Source organism: Phalacrocorax aristotelis, chromosome 13 (assembly GCF_949628215.1).
Source record: "Phalacrocorax aristotelis chromosome 13, bGulAri2.1, whole genome shotgun sequence".
Lineage (NCBI taxonomy): Eukaryota > Metazoa > Chordata > Aves > Suliformes > Phalacrocoracidae > Phalacrocorax > Phalacrocorax aristotelis.
Genome location: NC_134288.1, coordinates 13,012,543 through 13,025,056, shown reverse-complemented (window position 1 = coordinate 13,025,056; position 12,514 = coordinate 13,012,543). Strand labels below are relative to the sequence as shown.

General features: G+C 44.2%; 1 protein-coding gene across 1 annotated transcript in view; it reads left to right on the top strand.

The window, feature by feature from the left end:
- CDH4 (cadherin 4) overlaps nt 1–12,514 on the top strand; it is a 469,761-nt gene that overhangs the window by 373,314 nt on the left and 83,933 nt on the right. Inside the window, exon 7 of the mRNA XM_075108659.1 lies at nt 8,634–8,806. Coding sequence (XP_074964760.1) covers nt 8,634–8,806 — 173 coding nt within the window. The remainder of the gene's footprint in view (nt 1–8,633; nt 8,807–12,514) is intronic.

Here is a 12,514-nt window from a genome sequence, read left to right as displayed (position 1 = left end):
CAACAGAGCACCTGAAGAGGTTCATGGACCCGGGCTGACTCGGCTGCTGGCAGTGACATGGCTCAGGAAGGCCAGGGTGTGTGCCAGGTGCCCGTTCCTGCTGGTAGCACCAGAAGCTAGAAATAATGCAAATGCTGTATGTTTCACAGAGATCACGTGAGGGTAAAATCTTCAAGAGCCAGAGTAGGTCTCAACAGATTCTCCCAGTTGTCCCAGAACTCTTCACAGGTTGGGTACGTTACTTCTGGGTTCATCACAGGCCTAAATACATGCGTCAGTGCAGTGCCATCTTCTGTGGCTTGGGTGGGTGCTACTCTTATCCCTGCACTTTATATGCTGTTAAAAATGGCTTTGTCCAGCCTGACTCTATTCTCCCAAACATTATACACAGTCTTAGGATACACAGTATTCTTTTTTAAAGTTCTTTTGCTCAGCCGAGCACAATTGTAAGATAAGAAATTGTTTTTCTGCAGACACATGTGGTAGTGCTTTCCATTTTGTTTCGAGGTGAGTGGTTATGAAATCTGTGCTCTTAATTTCCTTTTCAGAAGCATCCAGTCCCAAGAGCAAGGAAGTGAATTATAGTACTGTAGGTGAGAAAAAATGCAAATCCCTAGACTGATGGTTTTCCTTCCTGAAAATGGCCGTGTTGATATAAAGAAAAAAAAATGTGGAAATCATGTTCTGAGACTGCTCTAGAAGCGAGTTACAACACTGCAATAGTCCACTCAGCCTCCTTTTAACCAGCAGTTAACAAACAATATCACAGAATCCCAGAATGGCAGGGGAAGGAAGGCACCTCTGGAGATCATCCCATCCCACCCCCTGCGTGAGCAGGCACACCTAGAGCAGGGGGCACAGGACCGCGTCCAGGCGGGGGGTGAATGTCTCCAGGGAAGGGACCCCACAGCCTCTCTGGGCAGCCTGTGCCCCTGCTCGGGCACCCGCACAGGGAAGGGGTTTGTCCTCATGTTTACCTGGAACTTCCTGTGTTCCAACTTGTGCCCGTTGCCCCTTGGCCTGGCGTTGGGCACCGCTGAAAAGAGTCTGGCCCCATTCTCTTGACATCCACCCTTTAGATATTTATAAACATTGACGAGATTCCCCCCTCAGTCTTCTCCAGGCTGAACAAGCCCAGGTCTCTCAGCCTTTCCTCACAAGGGAGATGCTCCAGTCCGCTGATCATCTTGGTAGCTCTCCGCTGGAGATGCTCAAGCAGTTCCCTGTCCTTCTTGAACTGAGGAGCCCAGACTGGACGCAGCCCTGCAGATGTGGCCTCACTAGGGCAGAGCAGAGGGGTAGGAGAACCTCCCTCACCCTGCTGGCCACACTCCTTTTAATGCAGCCCAGGGCACTGTTGGCCTTCTCGGCCCCAAGGGCACGGTGCTGGCTCATGGTCACCTTGCTGTCCACCAGCACTGCCAGTTCCTCCTCAGCAGAGCCGCTTTCCAGCAGGTCACCCCCAGCCTGTACCGGTGCGGGGGGTTGTTCCTCCCCAGGTGCAGGACCTTGCACTTGCTCTTGTTGAATTTCATGAGGTTCCCCTTGGCCCAGCTCTCCAGACTGTCCAGGTCTCGTTGGATGGCAGCGCAGCCTTCTGGCCTATCAGCCACTCCTGCCAGCGTGGTATCATCAGCGAACTTGCTGAGGTTGCACTCTATCCCAGCATCCAGGTCACTGATGAATATGTTGAACAGGACAGGACCCAGGTCAGAGCCCTGGGGAACACCACTAGTGACAGGCCCAACCAGACCCTTCCCCATTGATCATGACCCTCTGAGCGCTGCCATTCAGCCAGTTCTCCATTCACCTCACTGTCCTCTCATCCAACCCACACTTCCTAAGCTTACCTGTGAGGATGTTGTGAGAGACAGTGTCAAAAGCCTTTCTGAAGTGGAGGTAAACAATATCCACTGCTCTCACTTCATTGACCCATCATGCCATCATAGAGGCTACCAGGTTAGTCAAACCTGATCTCCTCTTGGTGAATCCATGTTGACTAGTTCTGATAACCTTCTTTTCCTCTACATGCCTGGAGATGACCTCCAGGATGAACTGTCCCATCACCCTTCCAGGGATGGAGGTGAAGCTGGCACCTCCTATTATTATAATGCTATAATAATATAGTTTTATATACATTATAGTATTTAATATTTATTATATTAAAATTGAATTATAGTACATATTATATTTATTACATTATTTTATATTATATTGTCAAAATTCAGGGATTGGATTCAAGCCTTGTGGAAGGTGTGTTAAGTCTCAGGTTTTGTGCAGCCTGGTCTGCATGATTTCACTAGTTGCATATGCCGTCAGTTAAGCATGAAACCCAGTCATACTTTTAAGCACAGGTCAGTGATGGTGTTCAGGATATCTTGTCCTAAGTTACGCTTTCTCAATTTTTTGAATTTGCCTCTGGGAATCGAGAGGATTCATCTGCAGGAACTCAGCCAAGCTGAGGCTCATCGATTTATGCAGTCGAAACTATTTGCTCAGAGGCTGGATGTGCTTTTGCCCATCTTGAAGTTTTACTTCTGTTATTTCTCTGCAGTACACGGGGTCTCAGTAGGCTGCAGGCTGCTGTACAGGAGTTACCTTCAAATCCAGCCATGCCCACGTGTATGCTGCATTCAGGGCATCCATTCATTTTCCCTCTAGGGATATTTATTTCATTTTTAACAATAAGGTGTTATTTCAGTTCCGGGTGACGGCAGCCTCTTCAGCTTGCTCAGTCATCTCTCCAGGCCCACTTGCTCTATTCTCATTATGTTGACTCTCACCTTGTTTGAGGCTGAGAATCTGATGCCTCCACTAACTAGGAACTGACATCCTTTATGAATTAGGTTAGTAGCTTGGAAGGTCAAAATTTGCCAATGATTACAAAAATAATGGTCAAAGAGAATAACAGTAGCTATCAATTACGACTGAAGGAATATCCTTCAGAAGGGAAGTGCTGTTTCTATTTAGTTTTCTATCTAGAGCATGTGGGATGCAGTTAAATTGTAACTTGGTTTTGACGTCTTTGTTTTTCTAGCAAGCATTCAGTTCTGGAGACCTTGTTGCAGGAATGAAGCCACTTAAAGGGTGAAGTGCTCCTATTGTGAGTAGGGGCATGAGATTCCCATCCTCAGTGAGGAAGAAAACGAGTATCAAGAAACTCTTCTGAATTGAAAATGCTGTTTTCAGGAAATTTTGTAAATTTTACACTGCTTTTCAGTATTTAGTCTTCCCATCAACAATTAGTGTCTTCTCGCTATCTAGCATCGGATGCAGAATATTCACTAAGTGAGCTTTCCAATTTTGAAAAAAAAATTAGGAGGAAGGGGAGGTTTCCATTAGTACAAAGCCATTATTAACTTGGGTTAATGAAGATCTAATGTAATACAGCCATCACCACATGTCTGCACATAATGATTCAATCCTTTTCTACGGGGGAATGATTAAATTAAGTGTCTTGTAGGTCAAAATTAGACTGAGAAGGTTAACCAACCTTTAATGATTCTGCAACCATTTACCAGCCATTAAAAAACATAAACTGTAAGATAAGGCTGAATAGAGAATCAACGTTATCAGTAAAAACTGGATGAAGTTTTAGCTTTTTATATCACATGAGTAGACAGAGAGGATTGTGTATTTTTATAGTGATGTGTGGTATAAAGGGCAAAGTGAAAGGGGTTTTTTATCTTTTTTTTATTTGGATTCCTGATAAGTGCCCATTAGCTCTTTCTTTTAACATGCATTAAATCTAACTAATGGATATCAAACCAGCTTAGAAAAATGGTAATTATAAAGCAATTGTAACAAAGACTTTGGGAGCACAACTGTGCTAAGATATTGTTTGTATGCCTTAAAACCATGAAAGCTCAGTCTTTACGGAGAAATGAAGTTGCATAGATAGGAGAGCAGAGATTGCAGACAACGTGATGTGAATTAGCAGTCCTTGGCATGCTTTGGGACTGTCTGAGCTAGAAAGAATTGAGCCAATTCTCAGATTCCAGAGCGATTTGGGGAAGCCATTTGTTTGCAACTGTGTGCTTATCTGCTTATACATACACAGGGTGGCTATCTTTCTTGTTTTGCTTCTTTTTTTACTTAACATGTACAGATCAAATGAGATATAGTGAACCTAACAAAATCTTTTTGCGGTCTTTTACAGAGAGATGCAATTAATTCTAAAATAGATAAACAAAACTGAATATGCAGGTAAAAATTATCTCCCTTTGCTTCCATCCCCCCAGATTTTGTAAGGTTTTATTTTGCCTATCCTGTAGAAAGCATAATTAATCTAAGGGGAATATTTTCCATAAGGGGTGCTTTCAAGCATCTCTCTCGTGTCTCTAGTCCATTGTTAGATTGAAACAAAAATGCATCATTTGACAAAATAACATCTAGGAGATTGTGGTCTCTGGGAAGGAAAAGGGAATGCATTGTGAAGTTGCAGATTCTTGGGGTCTTCTATTTTATTGATAGATCGCCTTCGTCATGCCATACATTAATTTTAACTCAGGTGATATATGAACTTGGCATATTAGTTAATGAAAGCTAATGCACAGTAATCTTGTCATCACTAGCTGTGCATGATAATTCAATCCGCTTCTCCGAAGAGCTGTTCAACATGCAACAAATTTGATTTTATATTGACATGATGTACTAGGTTAGGTATTTTATTTAATGTACCATGTGCCTCATTTGTTGAGAAATGTTTTTCTTTCAACAGGTTATCTACCTGAGTTAGTAGGCCAGGTGTGTAGTTTAACGCAGTTATATCAAACACCGTCTGGACTGGGTGTTCGTTATGTGACACACTGCGCTGACGGGGGCAAATTCCCGAGTTTCAGCACTTCATGCGTTGACTTAATGTTGTCAGCGGGCTTGAGAGCAAACCCTTCAGAGCGGAAAAATAAAGCTAATGCTTCTCTCACACACTGAAAGCATAAAGTCCCTCTTGCCCCGTTTATACACCTCTCTTGTAGCTTCATCACCAATGGCAGGGGCTGTCCAAAAATGGGAGAGTACAGCGTGGGGGGTCTTGATGGGGATTGCGGGAGTTTTCCCAGTGTTTCTGGTCTGTAGTAACTGTTGCCAGTCTCTGCTTAGGCAGAGTGCAGGGATTTAAAGATGGTGCGGTTAATACTTTGGGTCCCACAAAACGCATACACGCGTCCTTCAGCCCGGATTGGGCAGTCTGTACTTTTTCACTTAAACCCTAACAATACCAGATTCAGTCCTCAAGTGTCTAAGAACTGTGCAGTCTGCCACTGTGTATTTGCCTAATTTGTATAGTAACGGGCTGGATGTGGGGATGTATTTCCTTCATTTTAATATAAGTATATGAAGATACATCCCCATGTATGGGACATAGAAACATGACATTATTTATTTTTATAGCAGGTAAATCATCACCAACCATCTTAATATAGTGGAAGACATTATATAGCACCCAGAAGACATTAGACACTGTAGCAGTATATATCCACATTGCTCTACTGAATATTCTTGTGCACAGATATATGTTTGTGTTTATGTCATCCACTGCAGCATGCAGGTATCTAGAGGATATGTCTTGCTTAAAGTCAGACCAAATGTACAAAAAACTGAGTGGAGCGTCGATGGTGAGTGTAGGTTACACCAGCCCATCCCCTGCGAGCGCTCCTCGGGAGTGGTACCCTCAGCATGGGTAACAGGAGATGCCATCACGCTCTTATTCTTGGGTCAGCATTGCCAGGTGGGAGATATGTGTGCATGGGAACGGGAATGGACATATCAGCCACCATCTAGACTGCAGAGTGGAAGAAGTAATTTGCAGGCGGTTTACAGCAGACTGTGGTCAGACAAGCAGCCCCAGGGAGCAGCGGCAAGCCGGGGAAGGAAGCGGCTGCTGCAATTCCATCATGCTCTGCAGAGCGCTGCAGCCACACAGGGCCCTTTGCAGAGGATGCTTTATTAAGTTACAAGTTAGTAATTAATGCCAAGTTCCTCTTTATTTTCTCTGTGGTTGGGTTTCGTAATCAAAATTAAAGATATGAGATAGGGAGCAGATTGCCTTTTGAAATACAGCTCCCTGGTGCTCAGTTCATGACTTTAGAGACATTTGTTGAGTTCCATCTCCCTTTATGGGGGTGCAGGTCAAACGCTGTTGTAATAGTCTGTTTTTCTAGAGCAGATGTGCTCAGTCCAATGCTGCGCTACAGAAAAGAGGCAAAAAGGTCAGGGAAAGAGTGAAGGAGACCTACTATACACTCCATCCACAGTATAGCTGCTGTCAGCTCACCCCATGCCCACCACAGCAGCAGCCTGTTGGGTTCCCCTGCCAAGCTGGGAACCCCCCATCTTCTGCATGTCCTGGTTTATTTTGGAAACCACAGTGCAGTCTGAGATCCAAGATGAGGAGGGACCAGAACTGCAGGGTGCTCTCATCTGAACTGAGTAGACACAATAACTTTCCTTCCTAAGCTGTTTCTTGCACTAGAAGTGAATCAGGAGAAAACACCTGTTTTTTGGAATACATCCTAAGACTGCATGTCCTAAAATAGATTCTGTTTTCCTCTTCCACTTGTTTTCATTAGCCCTAGGTTTTGACATTCTGTTCAGAGATATTTTCAGTATAGAATACATTAAGATAACATAAATTCTGTATCAAACATCTCATTTGGCGCATTTAAATTTCTCCTGTACGTTTCCCCTGTACTTATCTAAGGGTTGGCTTCTCTATTCGTATCAGTTGTCTCATGTTAACTGGTTTTGCGAAAGAGTAAAAAAAGAATGCTTGAAGAGAAAGGAGGAAATTCATTGCCTGCACAGCCTTGTTTCAATTCAGTGTTCCTGCCCTCTCCTGAAGTTTATTATCGGGAAAATGTTAAAGTTGTTGAATAGTTTGTTTTCATTTCACAAATGTGAGTCAGGATTATTGCAGAAAGATAGGAATGTATTCATCATTAGAATTTACTTTACACATTCATTTATTTTTTAATCTATAATTCTTATTGAACTAAGAAAACTCACAGGGATATGTATCACCACAGAGAACAAAAAGAGCCTGATTGAGCCAGATGGAAGGAGATCAGCAAAGCACTTTCCACAGTGCAAAAATACAAACTTAAGTGCCACTTCTTGCTAATACTGGGAAATGTTGCTTTCCCAAAGTTGAGGAAGATACTGGGGGGATTGCCTACTGCCGAGTGGCTTAAAGACACCTGCCTAGGCTACAAAATTTGGACATGCTGCAGCCATTTGTAGATCTGCTCATTTAGAGCATGGGATATCCTTTTAAAATCTTGCAAACAGATGTAAGCTCTCCAGCTCTCTGCATTCTCTGAACTGGGAACTTGTGAGCAAGCTGGTGATCTGGGCTTATTAGATGAGACACGATGCAGTGCTGATGTAGCCATGTGTCCTCGTGTTTGCCGGTGGCTGACATATAACCAAGTGGGCAGAACGAACTCAGCTCTTTTTGTAAAAGAATGCGTGGTTCCATCTTGAATCAGCTCAGGAGCTTGTTGGGACCACTTTGCATCAACTCACGGCAGGTTCATAAGTCAGTTCATCCTGTTCAGAGTTCCCGAATGAGCAGTGTTCAGGCAGCACCTTCCATCTTTCCATTGATGCTGTTGGGTTTTGATGGTCACTAAACGAGGTTATGTCTGGTTTCACTGTCTCTCTTTGCCTCCCACTCCTCCTTTCAGGTCTCATATCATTAGATTCATCCACTGTTGCAGATTGCTTTTTGTAAGCAGTGTGTGTCTGCCCTTTTAGACATTCTCTCCTACCAATATAAAAAGCATAAAGCTGGGCCCTATGAGCTCTGGGGGGTCACAGGACCATGCAGCTGCGGGGGTCCATCCAATCAAGAAACATCTTTTACCCTCCTAATGATAATTTCCCACTTTAGCAAAACACCCTGCTGCCAAACTCCAGTGATAATGAGCCTGTCAGTGCATCAGTGCACTCCCAACAGTATCTAGAAAGTAGGGATTGTTTTTTGCAAGGCAAATGAAGATACTGATCATTAGCAAGAAACAAACCAACAATTCAATACATCGCTGGCCACACATACCAAATCATTGATTTTCTGTCCTGCTGGGCAGCAGCTGTTCCACTTGCTCTGCAGAAATGTTTTTTTTTTCTCCAGAAGGGGCTGGAAAGGTGGACGTTTCTCCAAGAACTGGAGGCAGCAAGCAGTTGCTTCCTGCACTGGGCATGGACATGTTGATGGGGTCCTTCTGAAGCTGCTGAGAAGTGTGATGGGCTTTCTGCTATTAAACTGTGCTTCTGAATGCATGTGAATGCAGTGATTGGATGGGAAAAAATCTCCTGTGAGAATCTATATGAAATTGCAGGACAAAAAATGCTGCCCTAAAACTTAAAATCACTGAATGAGTTAGAAGTTAATCATAGATATCCTCATATGACTTCTTGCTAGATACCAGTTATGTGTAATCAGTATCCTTACAGATCATCTAGTCTCAGCAGTGTTGCCATTTTCATAATCCTCGCCTTGCCTAGCTGGCTGGATTGAAATGGGATGTCTACTCCGTAGCATTTCTGAGTAAAATGCATGACCCCGAGTCAATGGGGCTGCAATCTGCGCTGCAATGAGATAGGCCTGATATTTCGTCTTCTCTTGTTCCAAGGTACCTACGTGATGACAGTGACAGCAAATGATGCAGATGATAGTACTACAGCGAACGGGATGGTGAGATACCGAATCGTGACTCAGACCCCGCAGAGCCCATCGCAAAATATGTTTACTATTAACAGCGAGACGGGAGACATTGTCACTGTGGCTGCTGGACTTGACAGAGAGGTGAGTTTAAACGCCATCATACCAGGTTTTGAGGGTTGCTGACTTGCAAAGTCCAAATCCTGTTTCAAGTACAAAGCCTCTAAAAGTTTGAGTTGTGGCGTGGAGATCGTGGTCTTTGCTTCTGCAGCAACTGTGGGGCATCGTGGCTTTGATGTGGTATTTTTGTCTTAATCCATATCAGTCGATGAAACCCTAAAAGAATCTTCAAGCTCGTGAAGCTGGTATTTTCCTTGCTTAAATTTGTACAACTCAGAGACGTAGAAAATACTCCAGAAGGACCAGGGGGATGAATAAAGTGGCATTTGTCCCACTTCTGTTGGGGAACAAATATATGCGATACATCTACAGCCCTTTCTAGACCTGTCTTGCTTAGTTCTTTGCACATTGTCTTTGGAAGCAGTTATACAACCTATACTCGAAACACTTTGCATGTTTCATGATGGCATCCTTGTGTTGTTTCCTAACTAGGAAAATGTCTTCCAGTGATTTTGCTTTTTGTGCAAGGCTCTGCCTTTAGTACCTCTTCTTTCTGACATAGTTGGTCTGGTTCTCACTGCAAAGCTTCTCTAAGTGCAGAAGCAAACTCTGCCAGCGTAAGCCATACGGTATGATTCTCAGAGCTCTGCTTTCTCTAGCTGTGAATATAGCTCAAGGAGAAAGCATTTATACCTCGTGCATTAAACAAAAATTAGTGTAGTATCAGTGGTGGGTTGGAGTGACCTGGGAAGGAGAGGACAGGGGTCAATGAGTGTGAAGGGAGAGCGGGAACTTAAGTTCTTAGATTTTTCCCCATTGGACTGTGCTGGTCGTGAAGTGTCACCAGTCCAATGCAGTTAGGAGATCTTGATCAACCGAGTGATGGGAAGGATCATTTGTTCACGGAGCAACAAGCCGCAGATAGTATGGCTGTGTGGCAAATACGAAACTAAGTACTTACACAGTCTTAGGCTCAGATGTTTAAGTTCAAGCAGTCCCCAGAGATAGTAAGTCCAGTGAAGTCCATTTTGAGAGAGCCCAGCATGCTGCATTTTTGAGAGAAGGCACCAGAAACTGTTTTGTTCTCCTTTCTCTCCTTTCCTCCCCTGTGACCGATGGCTGGGACAGAGCAAGTGGGAGGCCCCACATATGTGCTGGTGCATGGGTTTCCTGCCTGGGACACCAAGCTCAGAGGGGTGAAAACCTGCAGCACCTCAGAGGTTTTTTTTTCCCTTACGCATCAGCCCCGGTGGCATTGTTTTGGCCCCGCTGCAGGTTGCTCTGCCAAGCGCCGGCCGACAGGCATGGCTCTGCCGGGGTTTGTGCCCATTTCGTGTGCGCACCTGGGGCTGCTGTTTTGCTTCATTGCGGCATAGCGGCTTTGGGAGGAATCCCGAACACAGCCGCAGATGAAAGCACCGGCAGCAGCTCAGCAGCAAGCAGAGTGCCCCGGGGCAGCCAGCGGGACCAGCACGGGGACCGGGACTGCCAGCTGGGAACGGCGCAGATTTGGGGCTTGCCCAAGGCACAGTTTCAGGGCGAGCCGACCTGGGGGGAGACGCTGTGTGAAACAGCTTTCCAAGGAGGAGGCCGGCTGAGCGGGGAGCTTTCCAGATGTGAAGATGTGAAGGGGGAGCAGGAGGAGCACCACAGCCTGCTCCTTCCCACCTGACGTGGCAGACTTTGTAAGCACAACCTAGGGCAGATTTGACCTTTCCCTGCTCTTTTTATTTAGACAACCAGAAAGTTAGCTGAATCTTAAGCAGGTAGATTATCCTAGGCAATGCTGAAGCCTGCAGCGTGCTTGCAGTCGAAGAGGAGAAGCAAGTGCTGTAGAGATTGCTGGCAGCCCTCGGGGGACAGTGGCAGAGCACTTGGAGGAGGGATCTGAATTCTGGCAGGAAAATGCTGATTTTATGGAAATGATGGAACTATTATTGCCCCCTTGACATCAGTGGGGGCCAGCATTTTAATGTAGGGCTTTAAGGGTAGAGAAAGGTTGTCAGTTTATATTAATTTCAGAGACATAGATTGGGATAGGTTGGTGGGAGAGAAGTTTTAATCTCAGCAAATCAGCTGAAAAAAGAGGCAGGTGATAATTAGGGGGAAAGGGTAAGGCGGAACGGTCATCTTTTTCAGGTTTATCTCATTGCATCTGAAGTATTTTAAAAATTTGCAGGGGAGCCATATGCTTCCTGTTAGTTCCCCTGTTGCACTGAGTCTGGGAAATCAAAGCAAGCTGGCACATTGTATATGGAAATATGGTGTTGTGTCCCAAATTGAGTTCCGGATTGGGCGAGGGGCATTTGGATCGAGGCAGAACAACCAGCTCTGGGCACAATCCTGGGGCTGCCCTGAAGGTACGGGACACGCTTATTCCCAGCGCTCTCTGCTGTGTTTTAGGATTACATCTGGAATTGGCAAAAGTTGCTGGTTTATTAACATAAAATTGTATTAGGTCTAAATTGAAAAATGCATTTAAGCGCTCCCATAACTGTACCACAGATTGTTTTTTTGTTTTTGTTTGTTTTTCCTGAAATCTTGAGAAAGCTATTAGAGGAGTAAATTTGGTTTTGCTGCTGACATTTTCTTGTTGTTAGGAACAGGAGCTGAAGAGCAGTATTTGGAATGCAGATTTGTGTAAATTAAAATGTTAACAAATCTGACCTATTCAGCTGAAACTACTACAACCAAGATAAATTCCCTGGATACCAGTTATTTCTCCAAATGCTTATTGACACATTTATCAGTGCCTATGACACCATTATGTTAAGCTGTGTTGAAACAGAACCAGGTTTTCAGTCTCCGTCGGACCCTTCTACCTTGCTCCTGCAATGCAAAGGTGCCTCAAAGCAGGCACGAAAATAACGGCCAAAGCTATTCCGTATCTGAGAGACAGGTCCATGTTCCAGATCCAGCATTTGTCTTTCAGAGGGGAGAAAAGTTGCTTCAGAACTGGTGTTTCTAGCTCAGCATTTCTGCTGCATGCTCATTAAATGAGACTTCCTGGTGCTCTCAGCATCTCCACTTAAATAGTGGTTCTTTACTGGTTTCTTACATTACCTTCAATTCATGAAATGTCCAAGATACTGGACGAAGCATTCCAGCTTGTTTTGTGTCATGAGAAACGTTTTGGTTTAACTGCAAGAAACCTCTTTTAAGACAAATGCATCTATTTTGCTGCTGTTCCTAAACCCTCGTTTCCACAAACCAAGGAGGAAATTAAAAACACAGCCTCTCAAATTGTGTTGGTCTCTCGAAATGTGCCTGACGCTGAAGATAACAAAATGAAAAGCCAAGGTATTAAAATATTGATGGCTTTAAAGTTATTTTACCTGCTTCCCTTTAATCTGGATGTAAATACGGTTTCGATGCTGTGTCCATTCACTCATTACAACTGCGCTTAATTGAATGGATCTCCAAGAAAGATAAAGATAATTGGACTGCACTTCATAAAAATTATTAAAGGAGGACAGTTTAGCAACAGCCTGATTTAAGCTCCTGGATGCCTAGGGGTGAGAAATGCCAAAGGTGGAACAAAGGAACATCTGCCCCTTGAATTAATAGGGAAAATGATAGGGATTTAGGGTATGCCAGAGGTTCAAAGGTGCATTCAAACAGCCAAGCTTAGATGAAAAGGTTAAAAGCAGATGCTTGCTCTAATACAGGAAAACGTTAGGGAAACGTAGCAAATCCATAGCTGATTTAATGAAACTAAGGAGGGGAAGATCA